The sequence below is a fragment of the Danio rerio genome, chromosome 15 (assembly GCF_049306965.1).
Source record: "Danio rerio strain Tuebingen ecotype United States chromosome 15, GRCz12tu, whole genome shotgun sequence".
Lineage (NCBI taxonomy): Eukaryota > Metazoa > Chordata > Actinopteri > Cypriniformes > Danionidae > Danio > Danio rerio.
The window spans coordinates 35,606,979-35,634,770 of NC_133190.1; the positions used below are offsets into that span (position 1 = coordinate 35,606,979).

A 27,792-nucleotide genomic window follows, 5' to 3' on the forward strand; every position below is an offset into this window, starting at 1 on the left:
AAAAAAGACTTTCTCTAGAATAAAAAAATATTGTCGTAAATACTTTGAAAATGTTCTTGCTCTGTTGAACATTACTTGGGAACTGTTTGAATATAATAAAATATTTCACATGAGGGCTAATAATTTTCTCTTCAAGTGTGCATACCTGCTGTATAATAAAGCCACATATAAAGTGGCTAATTGACCTTATTTCTGTACATGTAGCAAAACTGGGTTTGTATAACTACAATCTTTAAGGTATAAAGCCGCTGATGTTCTTTTTTGTGAAACAAGAAAGGGAAAAAATCTATGTTAACCGCTTCGGCCATCTAGCAATTTACTATTTCCTATTCCAAGTTCAATGACATGCTGAGTGCACTTAATAGGGTGAACAAAGAACCATGTAATTGTCTTACGCAAGACCCTGTGGGGAATCTGTCTTAAATAAAAACAGGGCTTGGTGTAAATTTAAGGCTTTCCAGACTCCCGTTCCCCAAGCTATGCTGAGAAAACACCTCGCAACAGATGCTAAGAGTGAGACCGGGGTGACTGCTAAAGAATCCAAGCCAAAAAAAAAAAAAAAAAAAAAAATCCAAGTTAGCCTATATAAAAATCTTGAGTGTTGTTCAAAGATACTAACAAGTATTTTGGATTGTGACAAAACGATGCAGCAAATTTAAAGCACATAACTTCAACTCCAGAAAGAATACCTCCAAGGTAATAGCTTGGAGATCTTTAATAGATCAGAAATCATAACATTTAATAAATTGTATCTCAAAGTAGTCTAAATAGAATATCTATATATTTAGTTGAACTTAGAACTATTAGCCCTCCTGATTTATTAGCCCTCAGTATATTTACCTCCAATTTCTGTTTAATGGAAAGAAGATTTGTATATTAACACATTTCTATACATAATAGTTTTAATAATTAATTTGCCATGATGATAGTACAGTACATAATATTTCATTAGATTTTTTTCAAGATATTAGTATTCAGTTTTAAGTGCCATTTAAAGGCTTAACTAGGTTTATTTGGTTAACTAGACAATGCAGGATAATATTGTATAACAATGGTTTGTTCTATAGATCTTCGAAAATTCAAATAATATAGGGAGCTAATAATATTAACCTTAAAATGTCTTTAAAAGACATTTTAAGATTAATATTATTAGCTCCCTATATTATAATATAATATATAATAATCATTATCAGAAATGCTGTGAAAAATTCTTTGATATTAAACATTATCTGGAAAATATTTGAAAACTAAAAAAATAATAATAACAGGAAGTGCAACAATCACTAGCAATCTAGCCCATACAGATCTCTAGAGAACTACAAATCTGCCACCAAATGAACTACAAATCCCATTATACCTGTACTCACACACCAGTTGCAGTTTATCTGCTGATTACTCACACACAGCTAGTAACTCACCATGGACTGATTACCTGGACTTTATATTCACCTCTTTCTCTCTCTCTCTCTCTCTCTCTCTCTCTCTCTCACACACACACACACACACACACACACACACACACACACACACACACACACACACACACACTCCAGGTTTAGATCCTTGCCTTTCATTCATTCATATTTTTTATTTTTTTGGCTTAGTGCCTTTATTAAACTGGTGTCGCCACAGCGTAATAGACCACCAACTTATCCAGTGTATGTCTTATGCAGCGGATTTCCTTCCAGCTGCAACCCATCTCTAGGAAACATCTATACACACACATTCACACTCACACACTACAGACAATTTAGCTTACACAATTCACCTGAATTGCATGTATTTGGACTGTGGGGTAAACTGGAGCAGCCGGAGGAAACTCACGCGAATGCGGAGAGAACATGCAAACTCTACACAGAAACACCAACTGACCCAGCCGAGGCTCGAACCAGTGGCCTTCTTGCTGTGAGGTTACAGCACTACCTACTGCACCACCGCGTCGCCCAGATTCTTGCCTTTTTTTGCCATTCTTGAGTTCTTGCTGCCTAGCCTGCCTTTTTTCCTGTTTTTGACTACGATCTTGGATTACCTTTATGCTTCCTGTTTTGACCATTGGGCTAATAATTCTGACTTTAATAGTAGATATTAAGTATTTTGCAAGTGCAATCAAATAACTATGTCAGTGATTTACATAAAATTGTGCTAATGTTCATTACTTATTATTAGAATATATAAGTCTGTGGGCGCACAATAAAATAAACCGATCTTGGATTACTTTATTCTTTTGTTTTGCTCTTGTATTGACCATTGCCCGTCTGACTACTCTTATTAATAAAGAACAGCATGTGGATCCTCAACTCCATTGTCCAGCGTCCTACCAATACAGGAGGGCTAATAATTCTGGCTTTAACTGTCTGTATTTCATATTTTGCAAGTGCAATCAAATAATTGTTCATTGCTAATGTTCATTTTTTTAATTAGAATATATATATGTGGGCGCACAATAAAATCAACTAATCTTGGATTACCTTTATGCTTTTGTTTTGCTCCTGTATTGACCATTGCCTGTCTGACTACTTTTATTAATAAAAAACTGCATGTGGATCTTCAACTCCATTGTCCAGCGTCCTACCAATACAGGAGGGCGCACAATAAGATCAACTGATCTTGGATTACATTTATGGTTTTGTTTTACTCCTGTATTGACCATTGCCTGTCTGACTACTCTTATTAATAAAGAACTGCATGTGGATCCTTAATTCCATTGTTAAGCGTCCTACCATTACAGTAGGATTCACAATAAAATAAACCGATCTTGGATTACCTTTATGATTTTGCTTTGCTCCTGTTTTGACCATTGCCTGTCTGACAACTCTTATTAATAAAGAACTGCATGTGAATCCTCAACTCCATTGTCCAGCGTTCTTCCATTACAGGAGGGCTAATAATTCTGAATTCAACTGTAGGTATTTTATATTTTGCAAGTGCAATCAAACAATTAATTATCTCAGAGATTTACATTAAAATTGTGCTAAAGTTCGTTAATTATTATTAGAATATATATTTGTGGGCGCACAATAAAATCAACAGATCTTGGATTACCTTTATGCTTTGTTTGCTCCTGTATTGACCATTGCCTGTCTAGACTACTCTTAAAGAACTACATGTGGATCCTCAACTCCATTGTCCAGCGTCCTACCATTACAGGCCAAATAATTCTGACTTCAACTGTAGCTTTTTTTATATTTTGCATGATCAATTCAATTAATCTTTTTTTCTATAGTGCTTTTACAATGAAGATTGTGTCAAAGCAGCTTAACATAGAAGTTCTAATAAACTGAAACGATTTCAGTCCAGATTTTAGAGTTTGAAATGCAGTTTAGTTTAGTTCAGTGTGGTTTAATTTTCACTGCTGAAAGTCCAAACACTGAAGAGCAAATCCATTGATGTGCAGCTTCACAAGTCCTGAACTTAGCAAGCCAGTTGCGACAAGCAAGCGCAATCAGATAACTAATTTTGGCAGCAATTTATCTGAATGTGCTAATATTATTTAATTACTATTAGACCATATAGGTTTGTGGGCGCACAACAAAGATCAACCACATATATATCAGATCACACATCTTCCTCGAGTATTTAATGAGGAATATGAGCATATCCCTTGTGACTCAATTAAAACAACTCCTCAGAGACACCTGTGCTTCGACAATTCATTGAATAAACTAATTAGCCACAAATTTAAAAAAGTCATTTGCTGTATAACAAACAATACAATTGAAGAGGCAACCAACAAAGTGCAATTGTTCACTGTGGATTGTCTATAAAAAGCATTTGACTTCAGGTGAAGCTCTATATACAGTGACTGTCACGTTTTAATTGCTTTTTAATAAGACTAGTATTCCACTAATGAACTGGAGCCCTTTGCATTTCGTTTTAAGTTAATTGCATTGGATATGGATGTCATTTCGTGTTTATGAATGCAACCGTCGCTTGTGCTTATGGAAATTAAAACAAGTACCACGAGACGAGTCATAAACACACTGTCATTATAGTTAATCCAGGATCCAATCATGCAAGTAAGGCAGCTGAAATAAAATGAACTTTGTTAAAAAAAAAGTCTTCTTCAAAAAGCGGCTTCTGACAGGTCTGCCTTGTGAAGCTCATGAAACCTAATGACAACGAACCGCGAGACAACATTTAAAACAAGTCATCCTCTCACTCTGTTTACCTCATTTTGCAGCATACAAACTACAGCCTCAAGAACGATTATCATTCAGTTGGCTACTCTCTCATGTTCAAAAGAAAAGCCAGTCATTTGTGCATCGTAGTGCCGTCATTTGGTGCAATCTGCACTGCCTCCCCTGGAGAGGCTCATTCTGTATTTCGTATATCAGAGAAAATTGCATTAAGGATGTGTGTGTGTGTGTGTGTGTGTGTCGGCATCGGGCTGTCAGGAGGAGTAGCGCTTGTTTTCTCTGGCCTCGTCAGCCACAATGTGCAGCTTCGGTCTAATGCAATCAAGCTCCTGCAAGTCAAAACAAAGCAGATGCACCTCCAAAAAAGACTTGCCGGGCGTTTTCGAGGAAGTGGAAGAGGATGGTGGTGGAGTACAGGAGGAGGAAAAAATGAAAGTAAATGCAGGAGGGTCTTTAGGAAAGCCCGCTTGACTTTACCCATAATGCACTTCTCTGCAGCGTGCTGGTAAACAGCTGGAAGGCAAAGCAAGGCCTTTTGATTTTAGGATACAACAAGAAGGAATGAAAACACACTTACAGTTTTTCTCCATTGGTTTGGCTCATTTCTTGCAACAGAAATTACATTCTCAAAACAACATGGACAAACCTCCGAAACACTTGGCAATTGTTCACAACAGAATTGAATTTCTCATTCATTTCATCAAATTGCAAATGTCTAAGTACATCTTTGCAAATGATTAAATACAGATAGCCTACATTTAGCACAATTTCCAAGTGAATCTTGTTAATCTAAATTGATTATTAATTCTCAGTCTAATGGTTGTTCTCTCCAAAATGTGTCAGCGTCATTTCATTGTATAAGTCATCACATGCACAATAGTCTGTTCAATTGTCAAAATTAGTCAATACCATAATAACATGAATACAGTAGGTGAATGCTTGGAAGATTTTTTTACAATTTATTACGGTTATTTATTCTTTTTGCTCTGATATATGGAAGTTACTTTAAGTGTGGTTGATCATTACAATAAAAAAAGGAGTTACCATTTCCTTGGCAGTATGAGTGCAATGTGTGATTTCAAACCTTGGAGGCTTCTCTTACCCTAAAATCATATTTTTTTTTTCAGTTTTATACACAATTGTATTCTGTTAGCTAGACAAAAACAGTACAGTTATTATTTCCAGTGAAGGAAAGGGCTAAGACTGTAGAGTGGACATGAGGGATATTATAGTGGTCCTGTGCCATAGTGACAAAACATCTAAACATTTTGACTTGAAGTGCTTACACAATGCTACAAGGACGAAGGGGACTGTTTAAAAGAAAAGGAAATTTAGTTTTGACACATGAGTGAACTGTTTTGGAAAAGGTATGAGCTTTTGCAAGTGAGCTAAAATCTTGTGCTAAACTGTAACACTGTTTTGAAACTGGGTGGATGGATAAATGGATGAATAGATTCACATTCAGATGGAAATTTGGATGGATGGATGGACGGACGGACGGACAGACAGACACGCACACACAGAGATAGATAAAAAGATAGATAGATACTTAAAACAATGGATGGATGGATGGATGGATGGATCTACAGATTCTGAGATAGATACTTAAAAGGATGGATAGATGGACAGAGTAGCAGATAGATAGATAGATAGATAGATAGATAGATAGATAGATAGATAGATAGATAGATAGATAGATAGATAGACAGATAGACAGATAGATAGATAGATAGATAGATAGATAGATAGATAGATAGATAGATAGATAGATAGATAGATAGATAGATAGATAGATAGATAGATAGATTTATACGGATGGACAGACGGACAGATCACGAGAAATTCATAAGTCGTGAGAAAATTTTGTGACTGATACCTGGGGATTGATATTTGGTGAGCTTCTAATTGTGTGAACGCAAGTCCAGTCAACTAGAATTATGTGCGCTTGAACAATCAGACATTCATAACAAGAGATTTGCACAACTCAGGTAATTATGTTTGCTGTCAGTTCTCCGCTCTACCTCGCTAGCCCACTCCAAAAGATCCGTTGGAGACACTTCATCTAATTTCCTGTCAAAGCTGCACAAAAGAAGTGGAATAAAAAACGCGGTATCGCAACGGAGAGTCGGCTTGGGTGTAGCGTATGATGGCTTCGCATTAGCACGCGCCAATTAATAGCTGCGAGCGAGACGGCTTCCCTTTTCTATCAGCCACCTGTCCGTCAAAAAGGAAATAATCATTAGATTCTAATAAATCTGTCCGCCGTGTCAATGTAGCTGCCATGCAAAAATGTGCTAGTCTTAGCCCCGGGGCGCCCAGAGACCTGTTTTTCGTTATTCGCTGTACAGTTGAATGCACACTCTATTGGTGGAATAATTTCAGGTGTGTATTGTAGGAAGGGTTGAGAGGGGAATTACGGTACACATCAAGCGGGATATTTCACCACAATGCTGCCCATCAGGATGGCGCTGCAGGGCATTCGCACCAGTATGACTGGCAGCTGTTTCCTGCTGGCCGGGTCACGTGACCAAGGCTCATGGTGCAGCGGTGCTTGGTTTGCGTGTCTGGGACTCTGGGAGTTGTGTGAGAATGGCAGGTGAGAATTTGAGGGTGTGTTCAAGAGAACCGGCAGGCCAACTTTGAATGTTTCCCCAGAAATGTTTGAATGCAAGATGACAATATTTGCTTTTATGGACAAAATAAAGGAGGGGCAAGACAAACAGAATGGTGGATAGACTGAAAAATAGAAAGATTAATAAAGAATGACACAAAGGCAAAATGAATAATAGAATAAAAGTAACAATAAATTAAACAACAGATAGACAGCAAACAAAAACATGGACGGATGGACGGATGGATGGATGGATGGATAGATAGATAGATAGATAGATAGATAGATAGATAGATAGATAGATAGATAGATAGATAGATAGATAGATAGATAGATAGATAGATAGATAGATAGATAGATAGATAGATAGATAGATAGATAGATAGATAGATAGATAGATAGATAGATAGATAGATAGATAGATAGATAGATAGATAGATAGACGGGCAGGTGGATTGGTAGATTTAATTCAGATGTTCAGATTCTCACTCATGAATCCACAAAAAGAGTCTATTCTTAAGTTTTGAATTGTGCCTGTCCCTGCTGTTAATCTGTAGCATGGATGAACACACATTTTGGTAAGACTGGGTGAAAAAAGAACAGGAGCTGAACAAAGCATATTCACCACAAAGCCAAAAAAGCCGCCTACCTCATTATCTACAATAACACACACTCCCCTCCTACGCACATTCGGCCCTGAGGCTGCGCACCCCTCCATACATTATTGAACAAAGGCAGGGGTCTTCACAGCAAGAGACTCGGGAGGGAGGTTAAAGCCCCCGTTTTTGTTTCAGCAGCAGTGAACCTTCAGAGGTTAGAGCCCCAGGTTGGCCAAGGACATGCGTCAGGACGGCCGCAGGCCTGTGAACTCCTGCTAATGAAGGCAGCTCAAGCTGGTAAACAGCACAGGGTGGATGTCACAAGCATACATTACAATACATCACTGTCGTCCACAGGCCAGGGGGCTTCCTCTGCCCACCTGGTGCCACACTGACATGTTTAGGGACTACAGCTCTGTAGGAGAAGAGGCTTTAGAAAGATATTACTGATGTTGAATGCAGGAAGCTTACACTTCTATTGCAGCAATGCCATAGAAGAGCAATTTTGGTTCCCCAAAGTATCTTTCAGTCATTCATTTTCTTTGTTAATCTGGTGATGCCACAGCGGAATGAACCGCCAACTTATCCAGCATATGTTTTATGCAGCGGATGTCCTTTCAGCCGCAACCCATCCTGGGAAACATCCATACACACTCATTCACACTCATACAGTATGGACAATTTAGTCTACTCAATTCCCCTGTACTGCATGTCTTTGGACTGTGGAGGAAACCGGAGCACCCTGAGGAAACCCACGCAAATGCAGGGAGAACATGCAAACTCCACACAGAAATGCCAGCTGACATGCTGACAGCTGGCCAGCCGATGCTCGAACCAGCGACCTGTTTGCTGTGAGGCGACTGCGTCACCGCGTCGCCTATTTTTCAGCACTTAGTATTTGTAGAACCTAAAAGAACTTTCTTCCATTCTAAGGAACCTGTTATGGAAAAGTCACATTTTTGTTTAAAGTTCTTCATGGAACCATTAATACCAATAACAAACCTTTATTTTTTTAAGAGTGTAAGAATTATAGTGAAGATAAACCCAAAACCTTCATAGCCAATAGAAAAGATTCATAGATGAGTGGACGGACAGACAGACAAACAGTTGATAGATAGATAGATAGATGATAGATGATAGATAAAATTCTCTTTTATGTATTGTTTATCTAAAATAGATTTTACCATAAAAATACACCATTATTGAAGAACATAAAATTGATGTCATAAAACACTAAAAAAAGTAGTAAAGCGGTTTCCTAATATGCAATAACTTGGAAAGAGAATTAGAGGTGTTGAGAGAACGAGAGAGAGAGAGAGAGAGAGAGAGAGAGAGAGAGAGAGAGAGAGAGAGAGACAGAGAGAGAGAGAGAGAGAGAGAGAGAGAGAGCTGTATAGAGAGAGATTGGCTCAGACAGGAATGTGGTTGTTTTCAGGTCAGTGAGCTTGTGAGATGTAAACGTAAGCAAATGAGCGCATGAGAAAGAGAGAACGTGACAACCTGATGAAGGTATAGAGCAGCTGGAGAGGAGAAATGCAGACAGAAATGCAAATGATTTCGATCTAAAGCAAAAACAAGCTAAAATCATGAGCTTTGTGAATGTATCTAGAAAAAAATCCTAGCATTTAAACCCTGATTTAAGAAGATACTACAAAAAACTGACAATCCTTAATGTTCATGCTGAAAAGAGAACTTTATTGTTTTACAATTGTCATGGTTTGTAAAGTTTAAATGTCTACTAGATAGATAGAAGTTACTATTATTATTTCTTAGTTTATAATTAATCCTTTAATAAAGCAGGAGGTCACGTTGCGATATTACTCTCTTATTCCAGTGAGACCTGGTCAATACAGCAGCACATAAAACTGCATACAAAAATTCACAAGAGAAATGTCACAGTTTCCACATTCGCAATTCATAAATTGTACCAAATGATGAAAAACAGTTACAACTTTCTTTCAAAACATTACAAGACGTTTAAAAGTTTTCAAAGCTGATAATGTAGCAATATTAAATAAATGTTGCAAAGCTTAAGGATCATATAAAGATATGAAAATAACTTTTTCCAAGTTCTGATAATACACTTGAAACTATCAGCCAAATAAAATAGACAGATATCAAGTACCCTAGATAGACGTACCCTAGAAATGCTCTATTACCCTAAAGCATAGGTCTCAAACTGGATTCCAGGAGGGCTGCAGATCTGCACAGTTTTGCTCCAACACTAATCAAACACCGCTGATCCAACTAATCAAGGTGTTCCAGACTACTAGACTACTAGAGACTATTAAGCAGGTGTGAACTATGCAGAGCTGTGGCCCTCAAGGAATAGAGTTTGCGACCACTGCCCTAAAGTAACAAAGATAGAAAAGAAAAAGAAATGTCGAAAAAATTAGCAAATCAGTCCTCACATTTTATGTATTTCTCACACAGATCATTTGACGGACAGACAGACATAAAGATACCTTTGAAAGGTCTCTAAAGTTGCTGGGAACTGTCAGGTCCAGCTCTTCCGACTCAAAATTAGTGAGGACCCAGGGGAAAACAGGATACTGGTTCAGATCATTGTATGTCCTTCCTGAAAAAATAAAAGTGGGCACTGAATTTAGTAACAGGAAGGTGGGCATCCCAGTGCCAATCAGAAATTTGGCTGTAGCTCTTGACCACATAATGGGTCCTATCATACACCCAGAGCAATAAGGCGCAAGACGTTTTTGTCGTGATTTGTTGCTATTTTTATACCAGCGCAACCTTAATTTTCATGTTTTGAGCCACGTTGTTTAAATAGCAAATCCATTTGCGCTAGTTTGTGGACTCATGGGTGTAACAGTCTATAAAGGAGGCGTGTTAGGGTGCATTGTTGATGTGTTGCTATTCTGAGACACTGAAATAGACTGCTGTTGACCAAGTAAAAAGTGTCCAGTGCAGAGCTCGTAAGTTATGCACCTATGCAGGTTCAAACGCTTAATACACACAGAATGTACAGGAATACATAAATATATTTATATATAAAAAAATAAAGGATTAAAATGTTACAAAAATGATTATTTACTACATAGATAAAAAAAAAAAACACTACCTCCATGTCTTCTTTATCTAGGTTGGGCTTTTTTCAGTTTATTCATGACAATTTGCATTTGTATAATTACTATTATATTATTATTCATTATACGCATATTTATATTTATTTTTAATAAAAACAAGTTTAGATTTGTCCACCTGTCTGGTTTTGGAGATGTATGTATCACCTTATGAGGCAGTATAGGACAAGTGTTTGGATATAACTGAATTTAGAAATAGTTTAGAAACAAATCTTTGTGCTTAAAAGATATTAAATATGTAGGCTAGCGGACGTCTTCAGTGGAGTGCGTGGAAGACCGTTTCCTAAGGAGTAAAGAGTAACAGTAAAGTAAAGAGAAAGTATACAGACTGAATGGAGGCTCAATTTTTATCCTCAAACAGATGGTCTGTTAAACTGTTTTCTCGCTAGTGAAGCATTCAATTTTTCCACTTACAAAGTCTGCCATGTAAACAGCGAATGTGCCATGGCACTACACACCTAACTCTTATGCTGTGTTCACACCAAACACGGAAAAAGCGTCAAGCGTGAGTGATTTATGATATCCTGTGGCGTTATACGTGGGGCACAAATGACCTGAATTGTGCGTTTTGTACGTTTGACGCGCTTAACACACGAACCGCTCGAGTTGGAAAATCTAAACTTCAGCGGACATTCGCGCCGTGTTAACCAATCAGGAGCTTGCTCTTGTGGGGGTGTGATTATGATGTAGAGCCTGTTGTTGGTGTTGGTGAGGAAAATCTTCACGCACACACCGACAACAGTTCATCAAACTGGGCTTGGCTCAGTCAGAAGCACCGCTGAATGCTTCCATCATCCAGTTTAGGTTTCTGGAGAAGTTTATTGACTCACAGAGCTGGTGCACCTCTGAAAGGATCTAGTGGACTCAGAGACAGCTCTAAACGAATCGACGCTGTTTTTCAGCCTTCATAAAGCACATAAACACTGTTTTCTCAAAAAAAATCCATGTTAGCCATTTAGCAACGAAGCTAGAGTCACCGGGCAGACAGAAGCCCTGCCCATCATGCAAATCCGCGTCTGTTGTGAAGTGAATTTGACGTTCGAATAAAACAGATTTTGACGCGCGAATGAAGCGAGTAAATTTAAAAGTTCACGCGTCTGTTTATGTGCGAATAGCTAGATTTATTTGTGCGTTCCGAGTCTGGTGAGAACACAGAATTAAAGGAATTAGGATATAAAAATCTGACTGGTTTAATGCACGTTATGCTCAAAACACACCCACAACTCATTAAGACAATAAGCACAACCCTGTTAGACCATGCACCGCGGCGCAAACCGTATTTTTCCGTCCTTAAAATAGCAAAAGTGGATGTGGACATGCTGTTAATGCTTTTGCGCCATGCGCTTTAGACTTTGCATCAATATTGTTAAAACAGAGTCCAATGAGTTGCTTTTGCAGAGTTCATGACTACATGATTTTGTGCTTGTCTCCATCCCCATAATCTGACTAAATCAATAGAAAAACAAAATGAAAGCCATGATTGACAGCATTAGTGCCTTGTTTATAAAAAAGCAATAAATGAGCATGCTGTGTGTAATGACAAACATCGTATCCCACTGTGAGCTGAGATGATAACAACAGCTCTGATTTTTCCTAATAACATGTACAGTAATGGAGTCTTCAACGAGATGAACAGGCAGATGTTGCTGTGGTTGTCTGTCACCGAGCCTAATGACTGTGTTACAGTGGCGGAGGGTTATAAAAGGTTTCGTGGGTCCGCTTTCTTGGTGAAAGTTTCCTGAAAGTGAAAATTGTGTGGTGAAGTTGTGGCGTGGGTGTAATTAAAGGCATGCAGATTGTTCCAGAAGACGACACTGTGCCCCCCACGCCCCTCCCTGTGGCACCGCTGGGCTTCTGCTTTGATTGGCTGGAGAGTTGCGGTAACCATGGAGACCTATATGAAGTATCCATGACGATGCACATATGCGGCAATGCAATAGGCGCCAGATGTGGCTTTGTCTTTTTCTCCTTGCATTTCCCTCTCTTCATCTTTCCTTATCTCTCTCGCTCTTTCTTTCTTTCTTTCTGGCCCGCGCCTGTTTCTTTGCTGCTGGGAATATGGATTTCAGATGGTAAGAACTGTCACAGGAGAACGAATCATAAGAAGGGAGTTATAAAATGGCTTGACTCTTCTCTAAATGCCCTTTAATTTCTATCAGATGACAGAGTCTTCACTGAGAAAGAAATGTAGGACTCAGAATAATATAGATGCTAACTTTTATGTTGATCAGTGTCCACAAATACTACCTAGTGGCTGACTGACTGACTGACTATCTGTCTATCTGTCTGTCTGACTATCCATCCATCCATCCATCCATCTGTACGAATTATAGCCTCAGTTTCCTGTTCTTAGCTGACAGGAGTGGCACCCGGTGTGGTCATCTGCTACTGTAGCCCTTCCGCCTCAAGGTTCAATGTGTTGTGCGTTCAGAGATGCTCTTCTGCATACCTCGGTTCTAACGAGTGGTTATTTGATTCCCTGTTGCCTTTCTATCAGCTCGAACCAGTCTGGCCATTCTCCTCTGACCTCTGGCATCAACAAGGCGTTTGCTCCCACAGAACTGCGGCTCACGAGATATTTTCTCTTTTTTCAGACCATTCTCTGTGAACCCTAGAGATGGTTGTGCATGAAAATTCCAGTAGATCAGTAATTTCTGAAGATTTAAATTCTGTTTAACTATTCAGCAAGGAAAAAAGCCCTACAGCAAGATTTTGTGAAATGCTGCATGTAAAGGTGCTGGAGTGAGCTGCATTTACTGTGGGATCAGAAAGGATTCAGTCTACTTGCTCCACCACTGTGATGTGGAGCTATGATGACAACACTGCTGATATACTGAAGCTCTTCAAGAGATACAGAGCGGCTATTTCATCTTTAAAGTGTGATTATACTCAGACGAGGACATGAAGCCTTGTATTTCCTCTGGCACTCTTAGAGGGCACAACTGAAACCTGATCCAGGGCTCAGTCAAAATCCTCCACAGTAAGTTTAACCCACAGACGGGCATATGGTGATGCAGAGAACAGGGCTGGGTATCCATTCAAATAAACCAATTCAGTTTTGATAGTGTCTTACAGGCCAAGTTTACACTAGTGGGATTTAAAACGATGTCAAGATTGCCTCATAAAGAATTTCGGAATTTTTTCAGAAAAACAATCTGTCCACTTAAATGGGAATCTACTCCATGGCGAGTTGTGTTCTGCCAAGTTATTGGACAAGGCAAGGAGTGCACAATGTGAACCAATGCAAATCAGTAAAAGCTGACCGTTCTGTGATAATATCTTTGAAAAACATCTTACAAACATTCAGAATGAAATGGACTAATGTGCAAATACCTATATAAAACCTCTTTGGGTGTGTGAGTAGCTGAAAAAAATCTGTCTCCAGCCCTAAAGTGGAACTAGAGACAACTCATAAGGGGATTCAGGCTAACGTGTCCTTAATACCCAGAACACGTTGAGATGTAACGACACATTCCTTTTCCCTATACACCCTAAAACTCATGATCATTCATGCTCACTGGGCATGCCCTTATTTTGGAACCTGCCGTTTACTTTACCAATCAGGGAGCGAAAGTTCCAGAACAAACTTTTCAACAGTCTGCGGCTGTATCCAAAATCGCGCCCTAGGTGTGTATACCCTAATTCACTATTCCAAACATTAGTATACTAACAGTCCACTTAAATGAGTGAACAAAAGCAAGTGAGGTGGTTTCTTTTTTACTGAGATTTTCAGCTTCTTTGTCAGACCCTGTGATAGTTATTTACACTTTGTAAACAATCTAATAAAAAAGTATTTTGATTTCTGTCATATTTACATTAACAAATAAATGATAAATTATTTAGAAAGTTACACCAATAGCTTTCTGATGTAGAATGGATCCTGTGGCCAGACACGGGAATTAATTTGACATTTTAGTAAATATATATATTTACTGTAAATAATATATATTTACTGTAAATAATAATATATATATATATATATATATATATATATATATATATATATATATATATATATATATATATATATATATATATATATATATATATATATGTGTATATGTGTATATGTGTGTGTGTGTATAAAAACACGCACAAATAGATATACACTGATTTTAGAAAAATAAATAAATTCTATTAATCTATATATTTTAAAAAGGCTATGAAACATACAACAGCCAACAGCAGTGCATTTTTTTTTAGTTTTTACTATATTTTACTATTAATATTAAAAGGATAGTTCACCCCAAAAATGCCATAAGTAACTTGTCCTTGTTTAAAAAATAGAAGAAAAAAAAAGATATTTGGAATAATGCTGGTAGCTGGCAAATATTGACTTACATTGTTTTTTTTTCCTATGGAAGCCGAAGGGCACCAGTAACCAGCCTTCTTCAAAATATCTTATTTTTTGTTCAACAGAAAAAAGAAACTAATAGAGGTTTAAAACCCCACGAGGGAGAGTAAATAATGAGGCTTTTTTGGCATTACTTTAGATTTAATTAAATTAACAGTACATAATTAGACTGCTGTGTCTTTAAGACGGTATACGTAGATGTCTCCAAACCTAGTCTTTACTAACTGTTTACATCAATAAGCTTCAAAAATTGAGCTCTCACAAACTAAGGTGATTGTGGAGTGTGCATGTGTGTGTGCAGACTAATTATCACAGAAATCATAAATGAGTCATTAATCTTCCTCTTAAACAGAACAGATCAATGACTAAGGCTTTGATTTATAAAGCCCTCAAGAGCTTTAATACAGTACAAGTAGTTTCATTTTAATGATGCTCATTAAACAAACATGACAGAGATTACTTTGATTTTGTTAAAATAAACAGAAATATTGTTATTGATAGTGTAAGTTACAATTGTAAGTTTTAAATATATACATAATATTTGAAATAATTTATTATAGGTAAAGTTAATGCTAATTTTAATTAAAGTATTTATCAGTATTTATTATTACCCATGATAAAATGAAATTAAATAAATATATATATATATTGTATGTTTATTAAAATAAACTAAAAACGAAACACGAAACATACCAAATACTTTGCTAATTTTAATGATACCCTCAACTTTTAGTAAAACATTATTAAAATCAAAACAGATTTGAGTTAACATGAATTAACCATGAACCGTTATTTTTATTAACAATTATTTTTAACAAAAATAATAAGTACTGTAGCTTGAGCAATGTTAATGTTAAAAAAATAAATAAATAATAAAATATAAATAAATAAATAAATAAATAAATAAATAAATAAATAAATAAATAAAATAAAAATGAATAAAATATTTTTACAGTATTCCTGCAACCAGATACTTACACTAAGACAATCCATATCCATCTGAAAGGGTTGCGCATAATGATTTTAGCGACAGGCCAGGTCTGAGAAGAGCTAGACTTGATTAACCAGGTTAATGCCACACAGTGAAAGTGGGGCCGAGAGGAAGAGAAAGGTTGCGATGAGGGGAGTTTGAGCTGACAGGACCGAGGCCTGGGTGGAAGATGTTAATATCAGCGCAATAGTGTTTAATTAGGAGCGGAGCGGCTTCACATTAACACCCCTCTCTATGTGCTGTCGGTGGGCCGGGGTTTCACTGACACCTCTGTCAGCTCAGGTCATTACCACTCCTGCCTTTAATGAATTTTACCCCCTTCCAAACTCTGCCTTACATCTAATTAGCTGACAATAATGTTTCGAACTCACGCCGGAGCTAAATATAAATATGCATGAATATGTAGCGCGAGCAGGGATGACACATTTCAGTGTCAGGAGGAGGTGTGTATGTGTGTGTGTGTGTGTGTGTGTGTGTGTGTGTGTGTGTGTGTGTGTGTGTGCCGCGTGTTCGCACTAGTTCACTTCAGAGACTTTGCAACAGAGCATTTCAACTCAGAGACACACTAATTATCCCAAAGAGTCCACAGCTCGCGCTGCTGTGCAACAATAAGGAGTCTGAGTATGAGGAGAAAATATAGCTCCTAAATAAATAATAAGGGGGAAAACAGTGAATTTCTGACTGAGAGTGTTTTTTTGTTTATGTTTTGAGAGATATGGATAATAAATGACAAAATAAAATAAAATAGAATAATTATATTTAAAAAACAAAATGATTAGCTACCTAAACTGGGTATTAATTAACATCAACGATGAAAAATACTTCAAAAGCATCAATATGTTTTAGTTAATGCTCATGGAAATATACAATGTGAATATGTATAATAAATTAAATAAAACATACTATTTGTGTTTGCATATACAAATATATTCTAAACCCTGATAAATGAATGAATGAATGATTGAATGAAGTAGATGAATGATCTTAGTTAATTTTAATTTTAAATTAATGATTGTTACAGTTTTTACAAAACAAAATAAAATGTATAAAATGTTATAAACAAGATATTAATTTATTCATAAAATAAATAAAAATAAAATAAAATTATCATTTGGTATTCAGATACAAACACTTTCTAAACTCTGAAAAAAAAAACAATAAATAAGTGAATGAAAGAAGGAATGAATGATTGGATTTTTGTATAAATAATCACATGAATAAATCAGTGAACAAACGAACAAACTAATGAATGAATGAATTTTTGTATTCAGATAAAAATCTCAAATCTTGAATACATGAATGAACACATGAACAAACTAATAAATGAATGAATGAATGAATGAATGAATGAATAAATGAATGAATGAATGAATTTTTGTATTCAGATACAAATCTTAAATCTTGAATGAATAAACGAATGAATGAATAAATGAATGAATTTGTGTATTCCAAATACAAATCTCAAATCTTAAATAAATAAGCTAATGAATGAATGAATAAGCAAATGCATAAATGAATGAATGAATGAACGAATAAATTAATAAATGAATGAATGAATTTTTGCATGTAAATACAAATTTCAAATCTTAAATGAATAAACGAATGAACGAACAAACTAAAGAAATAATTATTTTTTGTATTCAGATACAAACTTAAATCTTGAATAAATAAATGAATGAATGAATGAACAAATTAACAATCTACATAAGAATCCACTTTTGCTATTTAAAGGACGAAAAAATCCACTTTGCGCAGTGGCGCATGGTCTTACAGGGTTGAGCTTATTCTCTTAATGAGTTATAGGTGTGTTTTGAGAATAAACCAATCAGAGTCTCATCTCCCATTCCCTTGAAGAGCCAGTTGTGCCACACCATAGCACATTTGCTATTTACATGACGACTTTGTAAGTGGAAAAACTGAACACTTCACTAGTGAGAAAACAGTTAAACAAAGCATCTGCAGCGCGAGAATGAGAGATAAGGCCTTTTCATTCTTTACTTTCGCTTTCACTCTCGTGGATAGTAAAACGTGTCGTACGCAAAGATATCCATTAGCCTACATAATTACATTTGTTTTGTTAAGCGCAAAGATTTGTTTTAAAACTATTTCTAAATTCAGTTTTAATTTCCAGCAAACAAATAAATAAAAAATAATAATGAAGTGTGTTCAAAAAAGCTGAGTAATATCCAAATACACATGCTGTGTTCCATATGGTCTAAAACCTGACAGGTGGGCAAATCTAAGCTTGTTTTTAATAAAACAAACATAAATATGGATATAATAAATAATACTACTTATGATAACATTATATATAAACAAATAGTTATTAATAAACAGAAAAAGCCCCCCCAAATAAAAAATTTAAGCCTGTGTTTCACTAATCATAAACATTTATAAATGCCCTAACATGCATTAGTTTTAATGTCTGTTTACAGCTGACAATTTAAAGCTGACCTGCGATGGTATTGAGAAACATCAGATACTCAAAGTTGGAGATCTCGCGTCTCTGCCAGCGCTGCGTCATATTAGAGGACTTGAAGAGCTGGCGAGGGCTGGCCAACGAAATACGCCTGCAAAAAAAAACAAAAAAAAAGCACAAATCTTGAGTCCAGCTCCACATTTGCTTTCATTTTACTCTGATTATTGTGGACTTGGCTTGTTCCGCAGATGGATTATAACTCAAAATATGACATTGTAACATTTAGCTTCCCAAAAAAAGACAAAAGAGTACACCAGCTCACACACACGCGAGGCTGTCACGCTCTTTACTGTGGTGTGTAATGAATGCATCAGTTCCAGCAGAAGAGATTCTTTGCAGATGACCATAATGCGCCTCTGCTATTGAAGTATATACAGCGCACATGCTGAAAATATGAGGACAACACACACTCTGCTGCAGAGACTCGCTCAGGGATTCACATCCACGTGCGGGACTTGTGTGTGTATCTTTTGTTTCATGTCTCTTTTGTGTTTTGTGTCAATGATTCTTTGAAATTAGTCTTGAGTATTATTATTAGCATTATTAGAACGTATTAATTGTCGTGAGCATTTAAAGACCACTTACTGTTGAATTACTGATTTTATGAGCCATGGGTAGGCCCATACGGAATCTGCATGCACAGAATTCCGCAGATTTTTTGTTTCAAGAGTTCACACTTATATATTGCTTGACAACTGTAAGCAGGTTTGGCATGCTGTCCCGGGAGAGAACCCTGAGCTCGGAGATAGTTGAGCCCAGGGCTCCCGCCAGGTCCATAGAGCATGTGAGGGGAGTACGAGATCAGGTGGTTCTCGAGAGCTCCCCTTTTTTGTAAAGGAGAAAAGGAGGAGAAAGGGGGTGGATGTTTTTTTTTTCGGAAAACTAAGATAAGAGAGTAATATCTAGCTAGGCTACTTATAGTGAGTTGGGATAGATCTGATTGGCTAACTAATGAGTGTAGATAGGTGGCCAGCTGCAGTCAATTATATCACGTGCTCCTCTCGAAATTAGTTTAAAAACTTCACTTATTTACTTGAGTAAATGTGTGTAAATCTATATTTATGGGTTTTTAATTAATTTCAGTAATATTATTGACTAATATAAAAATGTGCATCTGATTTATGTACAATGCAGTTTGTACAGTATTATTTTCTGTCTTTTAGTAGATATATTATATGAGAGACTTGCTTTGTTTACCAAATAAAGTAAATCTAATTGCATTTGCATTTTAAACATTAAATAAAAGTTAAAAAGGTATTATATATTTTTTCACATACTAAGGTTTTAGTTATGATACTCCCAAAATCCTTGCGCAGAAATCTGTAGATTTTTTACTAAAATTCTCAGCAGAAATAGCAAAAAACGTCCACAGATTCCGTATGGCCCTAGCCATGGGTTTGAGTATAATGCTAATATTTGTATTTTTAATATTCTATAAATGTCTGTAAACATTAATTCTAAAGTTTAAATAAAAGTATTGTAATACAGATTTTTGTTGTTGTTGATTTTTTTTTTTCCTTTAAATTACAAAAAAGAGCATGTTTGTGCTCAATATTAGATGTCAAGGAAATGCATGTGTTTTAATTTCAGAAGGAATCTGACTGGATAATTCAAAAATGTTTAATCATAATAAATTAAATTATTTTGACCAAGTGTCATTGTCTGATGTAAATTTACAAGAAACGACCTAAGTAAAGGGCTTTTTTTTAATTCTAGAAAATTTGAGTTAATGGAAAATGTATTTATATATATATATATATATATATATATATATATATATATATATATATATATATATATATATATATATATATATATATTTTTTTTATATATATATATTTATATATATTTTTTATATATCTATATATTTTTTTTTCTTTTTTTTAAATATATATTTATAATAATAATTCCTTACATTTATATGGCGCTTTTCTGAACGCTCAAAGTGCTTTACACACTTCTGGGGGTAAATATCATCCATCACCATTGTGCAGCATCCACCTGGATTATGCGATGAGATATTGCGCCAGACCACACACCAGCTGATTGGTGGAGAAGAGACAGAGTGATAAAGCCAATTATGATATGGGAATGGTTAGGAGGCCATTATGGACAAAGGCCAGTGGGCAAATTTGGCCAGGATGCCGGGGCAGAGCACCCTGTCTATATTAAATGACCACAGGGAGTCAGAACCTCAGTTTAACATTTCATCTGAAAAATCCCAATTAATATACTGGGGCATTAGGACCCACATGGACTGCAGATTGAGCGCCCCCCCCCGCTGGTCTCACTATCACCATGTCTTGCAGCAACCTAGCTTACTCATGTCATGTGCAGCCTTGCTTAGCTTCAGTGGGCGACCATGTGAGAGTTGCTATTAACTGTATTGTATTACAGTTGTATTTCCCAGGTGACGTTTAACAGACCAATGGAATTTTCCCAGTATTTACAATAATATTTTTTCTTCTGGAGAAACGCTTATTTATTTTAGTTTGGCAGAAATAAAAAAAAACATTAAATTTTTTAAAATATATATTCTGAAGGTCACTTTTATTAGACCCTTAAGAATATTTGTCCCCAGATTAACTACAAAACAAACCATTGTTGTCCAATGATTTGCCCGATTAACCTAATTAGTTAAGCTAATTGACCTATTTAATCCTTTAAATTGTGCTTTAGGATGAATACTAGTATCTTGCAATATAACTAGAAAATATATTTCTCGGTGAATATAAGAAATATATTTTGATGCATTTAAACAAAACTGATTTATTAGACAGATACATTTTTTAAAATATTATTTTAAATCACCAAATAAATTAAAAAAACTGAAAAAAAAAACTTTAAACTAAATTTTGTATTTTGTTTTCTATTGATTTTTCCACTTTTAAAATGTTTTATTTAATGTTTTTTCATAACATTCAAATTTGGGCTACTAATATTTGGACCATTATCATAAGTTATTTTGTTAGATTAGCTCCAGATTTGGCTTCAGTACTGACTAATCTAATATATATATATATATATATATATATATATATATATATATATATATATATATATATATATATATATATATATATATATATATATATATATATATATATATATATATATGTATATATATATATATATATAATTAAATAGAAATTATATAAATACCTTAAACCTATGTATACACATATAATAACAATTGATGAATGTATTCATTTGTAATTTATTAACTGAATCTAATTATATTTATGACAGCACTTTGTCTACATGTTACTAAACTGAACTGCATTTGAAAAACCACAAAAGAGCAAGGCACAGTTTGGAGAGTTCAGTCAGGGAAAAACATGCACACACACACACACACATAAAAAAAAAACATACCACAAATACTAACTACCTCCACCTCAATCTATTCCAAACAGTTAAACAGCACAAGGGTAAAGTCAGAATAAATGGATTCTGACATCTGATGTGGTTATCATCCTCAATGTTTAAACAAATTAAAGCGCAAGTAAACATTGTTTTAAACAACATTTTGCATGGCGACCACGTGCAGGTGTTTTAGAGAATGAGAATCCAACTTGCCTCGCCTGTGGAAGACCATAACTTGTCCCAACCCCGACACAAGGCAGACTATAGACCACCTTCTTCACCGTGGGCTGATCGGGGAAGTTAAACATGACCGAAGCTGAGGGAGGGAATGACGACATCTTAAACAACAGCCTGGAGTACAGTAACATCCACATACGAGTAAACATTTCCACAAACAGCACAAAGACTTCAGAACATGTAAACAAATGCTGCTTCCTCAGCCCTCATATGATTTTCTCTTTCTTTTCAATTGGTATTAAAGCTTTTTTTTCAGAGATCTAATCCCATGCATTGCAATTTTTACCTGGTATAAAATGTGTCTGTTGTGCTTGGATCTCTTATTTTGACACACTATGTGACTTTTGCAGTAGCGACATAAGTTTTATTTAAATAAATATCTAAGGCTTACAAGCCAACAGGAAAGCAATTAAATGAAACAGATATGGATGGAAACTACAAATTTATATTGTAATTGCTTTTTTAAAGGGAGAGCTCACTATTTACTCACTCTCAAGTGGTTTCAAATTTTTATTACTTTCTGTTGAACACAAAAGAAGATATTTTGAAGAATGTTGGATACCAGTAAACATTGACATCTATAGTAAAAAAAAAATCTATTTAAGTCAATAATTATATCTGAAGTGGTTTTAAATTGTTATTACTTTGTTGAACACAAAAGAAGACATATGGATGAATGTTGGAAACCAGTAACCATTGACATCCATAGTAAAGAAAATAAAATAAATAATCTGAAAATCAATGTTTATATCTTATTTTGTGTTCGACATAACAAAAGAAAATTAAACAGGTTTTTTTGACAAGTGAAGGGTAAGTAAATGATAACATAATTTACATTTTTGTGTGAACTATCCCTTTAAGATCTACAACAAACAGCTTGTAGACACTACAGTGGGCTTCTTCCTGAGTTTATGACACTAAAATCTACAAAAAAGTGGATTAGTCAGTCTGCCAATCAGAACACACACAGCCAACAGTTAACCAATCTATAGAACAAACCATCGCTATACAATACCTTTTCTAATTACCCTAACCTGCCTAGCTAACCTAATTAACCTAGTTAAGCCTTTAAGTGTCACTTTAAGCTGTATAGAAGCGTCTTGAAAAATATCTAGTAAAATATTATTTACTGACATCATAGCAAAGATAAAATGAATCAGTCATTAGAAATGAGTTGTTAAAACTATTATGTTTAGAAATGTGCTGGAATGGTCAGTGGATTGGTCAGTCTGTGAATCAGAACACACAGGGCCAACAGTTAACCAATCTGAACCCATTGTACATTTCTGAGAGAGGAATTTCATAAAACCCAGAGGTCAACAGACAATAAGCAGCAGTAAAGAATAACAATAAAAATATATGAAGAATAATGTGATTTTATAAAACGTGTTACAATAAACTACATACAATCAAGCCTTTGAAAAATATCGCACTGACTACCATCAGTGTTGGGTAAGTTACTTCAAAGAGTAATTTATTTCTAATTTTATAGTAAAGTTGTATTTACTTTTCTGATTAATTTTGTCTGGAAAGTAATTTAACTACTCAATAAGCAATTTAATTACATGACTCAAAACTAAAAATCCCTATAAATCTGAAGGCACAGACAACAGACATTTTACTTTTAATTATTTAACCAATCAAAGCCTTTTAGCTTTAATAATACAAAAAAAAAAAAAACGAATACTTCAGAAAAGTTAAACACTCTGATATAATGACACCATATTTCATAAAGTATATACCATTATATTGTCAATTATCATTCATTTTCTTTTTGGCTTAGTCCCTTTATTAATCTGGGGTTGCCACAGTGGAATGAACCGCTTATCCAGCATATGTTTTACGCAGCAGATGCCCTTCCAGCCGCAACCCATCACGGGGAATACACACTCATTCACACTCACACTCATATACTATGGTCAATTTTAGCATACCCAAATCACCTATACCACATGTCTTTGGACTTGTGGGAAAACCGGTGCACTCGGAGGAAACCCACATAAAGACGGGGAGAACATGCATTGCAAACTCTACATAGAAACACCAACTAACCCAGCCGAGGGTCAAACCAATGACTCTCTTGCTGTGAGGCGAACATGCAACCCACTGCACCACCGCGTCACCCATATTATAAATTGTTTTTAGTTTATTTATTCTTTCCTAAGCATGTGGAATGGGGTATATGCTGAAGCATGCTAATAGGACTTTTAATTTGCCAGTAATCTGTGTCAATCGCTTCCGGTGAACTATTTTCCATTGCAAAAACGGAGCGTTTAAGGTCTGTTTTCTTTAAAAATCAGCAATCTCCACTGGCTGAGTGAATCTGATATAAAGTGGGTCTCAGATTGTACAAGAAGCACTGCATTGCATTACATTTACCCCCGCCATATCTTTATAATATGAGCATTTATTTTACCCCAGTATATTCAATGGAGCTTCTGCGCTAGCCTGCCGATTCTGACAGGCGCGTGCGAGTAAACAGCTTTTTGTCTCATTTTACGCTTGAGAAAATAAATGAATGCTAGAGTCTGTTTAACTGATTGTATTGTAACTACATTACAACATCGATGCTGTAAAAGGTATCGTTTAAAATGGAAAAAAATAATAAGAGTTAACCGGAAGTTTATCAGCATGGGAACAGCACTAGCTCTGTATATATCCTATTGTCTTCTTTAGTTGAAGGTTTAGAAATTATTCTAAAAAAATGCAACTGTTGAATTTATTTAAAGTATTTAGGGCAAGTATGTTACAAGTAATTATTAAACAACAAAAAAATCTGTTACTTTACTTTTTTAACAAATAAGCAATATAATTAGTATATAAATATATAAATATAGTAACAAACTATTTTGTAACTAAGCCCAGGGGCGACACGGTGGCTCAGTGGTTAGCACTGTTGCCTCACAGCAGGAAGGTCACTGGTTCGAGTCCCGCTTGAATTAGTTGGCATTTCTGTGTGGAGATTGCATGTTCTCCCCGTGTTCGCAGGGGTTTCCCCCGGGTGCTCTGGTTTCTCCTACAGCCCAAAGACATGTGGTACAGGTGAATTGAATAAACTAAATTGGCCGTTGTGTATGTGTCAACGAGTGTGTATGGATGTTCCGCAGTGATGTGTTGCAGCTTGAAAGGTATCCACTGTGCAAAACATATGCTGAAAAAGTTGGCGGTTCATTCCACTGTGGCGACCCCTGATGAATAAAGGGACTATGCCGAAGGAAAATGAATGAATAAATCACACCCAACTCTGACTACCATTGAATTTGGAATATTGTAATGTGTATGTTCCAATGAAAAAAAAGGTATGGTGAGGTATTTGTGCAATATCAGAAAAAGTGCTAACAGATATGGAGAAATTTGCTATTTTCAGTGGATTTTGTTATTCTGTAAAATATATATTTTTTTAATAATCAAAAAGCTACAAAATAAATAAATAAAACCATATTGAAACATTTTACCAGTAACCAAAGCAAGTTGACTAAATACTGACTAAATTTATATGGTTAAAAAGGTGAATAAAACTCAGCAGAGCAGAAAGGTTAAAGAGATAGTTTACCTAAAAATGAAAACACTGCCATCATGTACTCACCCTTCACTTGTCACAAACCTGTTTGACCTTCTTTCTTCTTTGAACACAAAATAATATATTTTGAAGAGGGCTGGAAACCAACAGCCAATGATTTACATATTTCCTTTTAAAGACCACCAGCTTCCAACATTCTTCAACATATATTCTTTTGTGTTCAGCAAGAAAAAGAAACTTTTAAGGTTTCTTAAATCCAAATTTTTGATGAACTTCCCTTTTAATTTCTTTTTGTTCTCAACTAAGACATGTTGAGTGTCTGTTTTGGTATCTATAAAGCAAAAAGACAAAGTAGCACAATATTACTTCTATTGGCCATGAAGATCTCCAGCGCTGTGTTCTGCAGTAGAAATCGCCGAGTGAACACGGCTCGGATCTCGCTGAACATCCATTTTCCATGAAGCCCCTCGGAGTAAACCAGCACCTACAGACAGGCGAAAAGAGGAAAAGAGACACGTCAACCCAACTGCAATCCAGCACATTTTTCCAGGTTTTTTTTCCAACTCAATGTCACACATGTTATGATCGTTGCTTGGCAAACACATTCCATAGTTGGAGTTTGATTGTCACTCCAATCATCATGCCACGAAGCCACTTTGACGAAACATTCCAGTCCCGTCAGGAATGTTGGCTGGCATCCATTGATCGAGGCTTTGATTATCTCAAAATGCAGTCTGCTTTCTGTTGATGATGCAAAGGCTCATCTTTGCACCTTTCCTCCTTTTTTTGACACGTCTTTCTCTTGTGGGGCCGACGCTCTCACTGTGCTGTCCCTACCGGGGTAAAGCAGGCGTAAATAATCAATACTAACACACGAGAAGGCCAAAAGGGGGATCATTAGTGAGTTTCTCCTCAGAGACCCTCGGGGACCCTGGAGGTTGCATCAAGAGCTTCATCCTGACAAGTGAGAATGAGCCGAGCTCCCTTCCCCTCCTACCACTTTAACGGACCAAGAGGTACATGCACACAAACACACACACACACACACACACACACACACTTCAGGTCTACCATGAGAATGACTTGTGGCACATAGATAAGAGCCCATTTTTGTCAACTTGGTGGTAGAAGAATGTGTTCACTGTCAGAAATACAAAATCTGTCACTGGGGCGCCATGTTTGTTCCTAACAGGTCTTTAAAGGTACATATTAATACCTAAGAAGTACAAAAAAAACCCTATTATACATTAAAATTACAAAAGTGTACCGTAAAGTTACAAAGTTAAAAGCGTATCTTTTGAAAAGGTACCACCCAGTGATAGATTGTCTACCTTTATTTCTGGGTGTGTTAGGATTGAGTTTATAATCCAGTTTTTAAATTAATATTATTTCAATGTTACTTTTTTATTTTTGTTGAACATTTCAGTTTAGTTTTAGAGGCTGTTTTAATGACATTTTAAGCCAAAAAATAGACATTATTTTAACATGTTGCCTTTTTGTTTATACAACAACATCGTATTTGAACTGAAAAAACCAAAAAACTAAATGTGTTTCAAGCAAGCAGCAACTTCTCGCTCTCCCTGGTGAAGCAAATACGGAAGTAAAGGACACTGCAATTCATCGATATTCCACTAGTCCTGACTCCATAATAGAGCAAATTTCTATTGAGCCCACTTTTAAAATGGCCAACTTTACAAAAGAAAAAAGGTGTTTACAGCCTGGTACAAAGAATTATTTTGGTTCATATAGCTAACATTACCCTTCATGACAACTGTAAAGGGGGTGATTTTTTATAACTCAACCATTTCCTTTATATTAGCTTATATCAAGTCTGCATAATTAAGGGTGTGGCTACTTGAGTGACGGCTAGGTCTCGCTGGTCGCTGTCACTTCACCTCAGCTGATTCCGGCTGATTAGCTGCTGAACTCGGCTCATATATCGTATTTTTGTTTTGTTTTATGTGGCCTTACACAGTCAGTTACTTTTATGTATTTATTTATTACATTTATCAGATGATATGGCATGCTGTGTGCACTCAATTGTGCTCACAAACCATTCACTTGGCCTCCATTTCCCAGGTGAGCGAAATAATATACTTATACCACACCTATAAATGTATTTTTTATTTACGATAAATTATTATAATTTTTTACTGTAAAAATTTTTCAATTGTAATGCACTGCAGAATCTGCCAAATTGATTGGCTGTAGGCTTTAGAACTGTCATCTGAAATGTCATACAGTTTATGCCTGGATTTCATAATTAACCTTGCATTTACTAACACAGACTATATTTGAAGTGTTTGGAAGTCATTTGCGTTTTCCTCATGTAGAAACACATCATAAGAACAATGCTTAGTGGCTCAATGTTGTACAAAAGTGTTTTTAAAAAGTCTAA

General features: G+C 35.8%; 1 protein-coding gene across 13 annotated transcripts in view; it reads right to left on the bottom strand.

Moving 5' to 3' along the window:
* nbeab (neurobeachin b) overlaps positions 1 to 27,792 on the bottom strand; it is a 770,985-nt gene that overhangs the window by 299,065 nt on the left and 444,128 nt on the right. For 11 of the 13 annotated variants that reach the window (XM_073923810.1, XM_073923809.1, XM_073923808.1 and 8 more), the window contains 4 exons: positions 25,761 to 25,878; positions 21,851 to 21,953; positions 18,247 to 18,362; positions 9,812 to 9,924 (listed from right to left, as the gene is read on the bottom strand). The exons of the other annotated variants lie outside the window; for them this stretch is intronic. In XM_073923810.1, the coding sequence (XP_073779911.1) occupies positions 9,812 to 9,924; positions 18,247 to 18,362; positions 21,851 to 21,953; positions 25,761 to 25,878 (450 nt within the window). The remainder of the gene's footprint in view (positions 1 to 9,811; positions 9,925 to 18,246; positions 18,363 to 21,850; positions 21,954 to 25,760; positions 25,879 to 27,792) is intronic. 13 annotated transcript variants of the gene reach the window in all.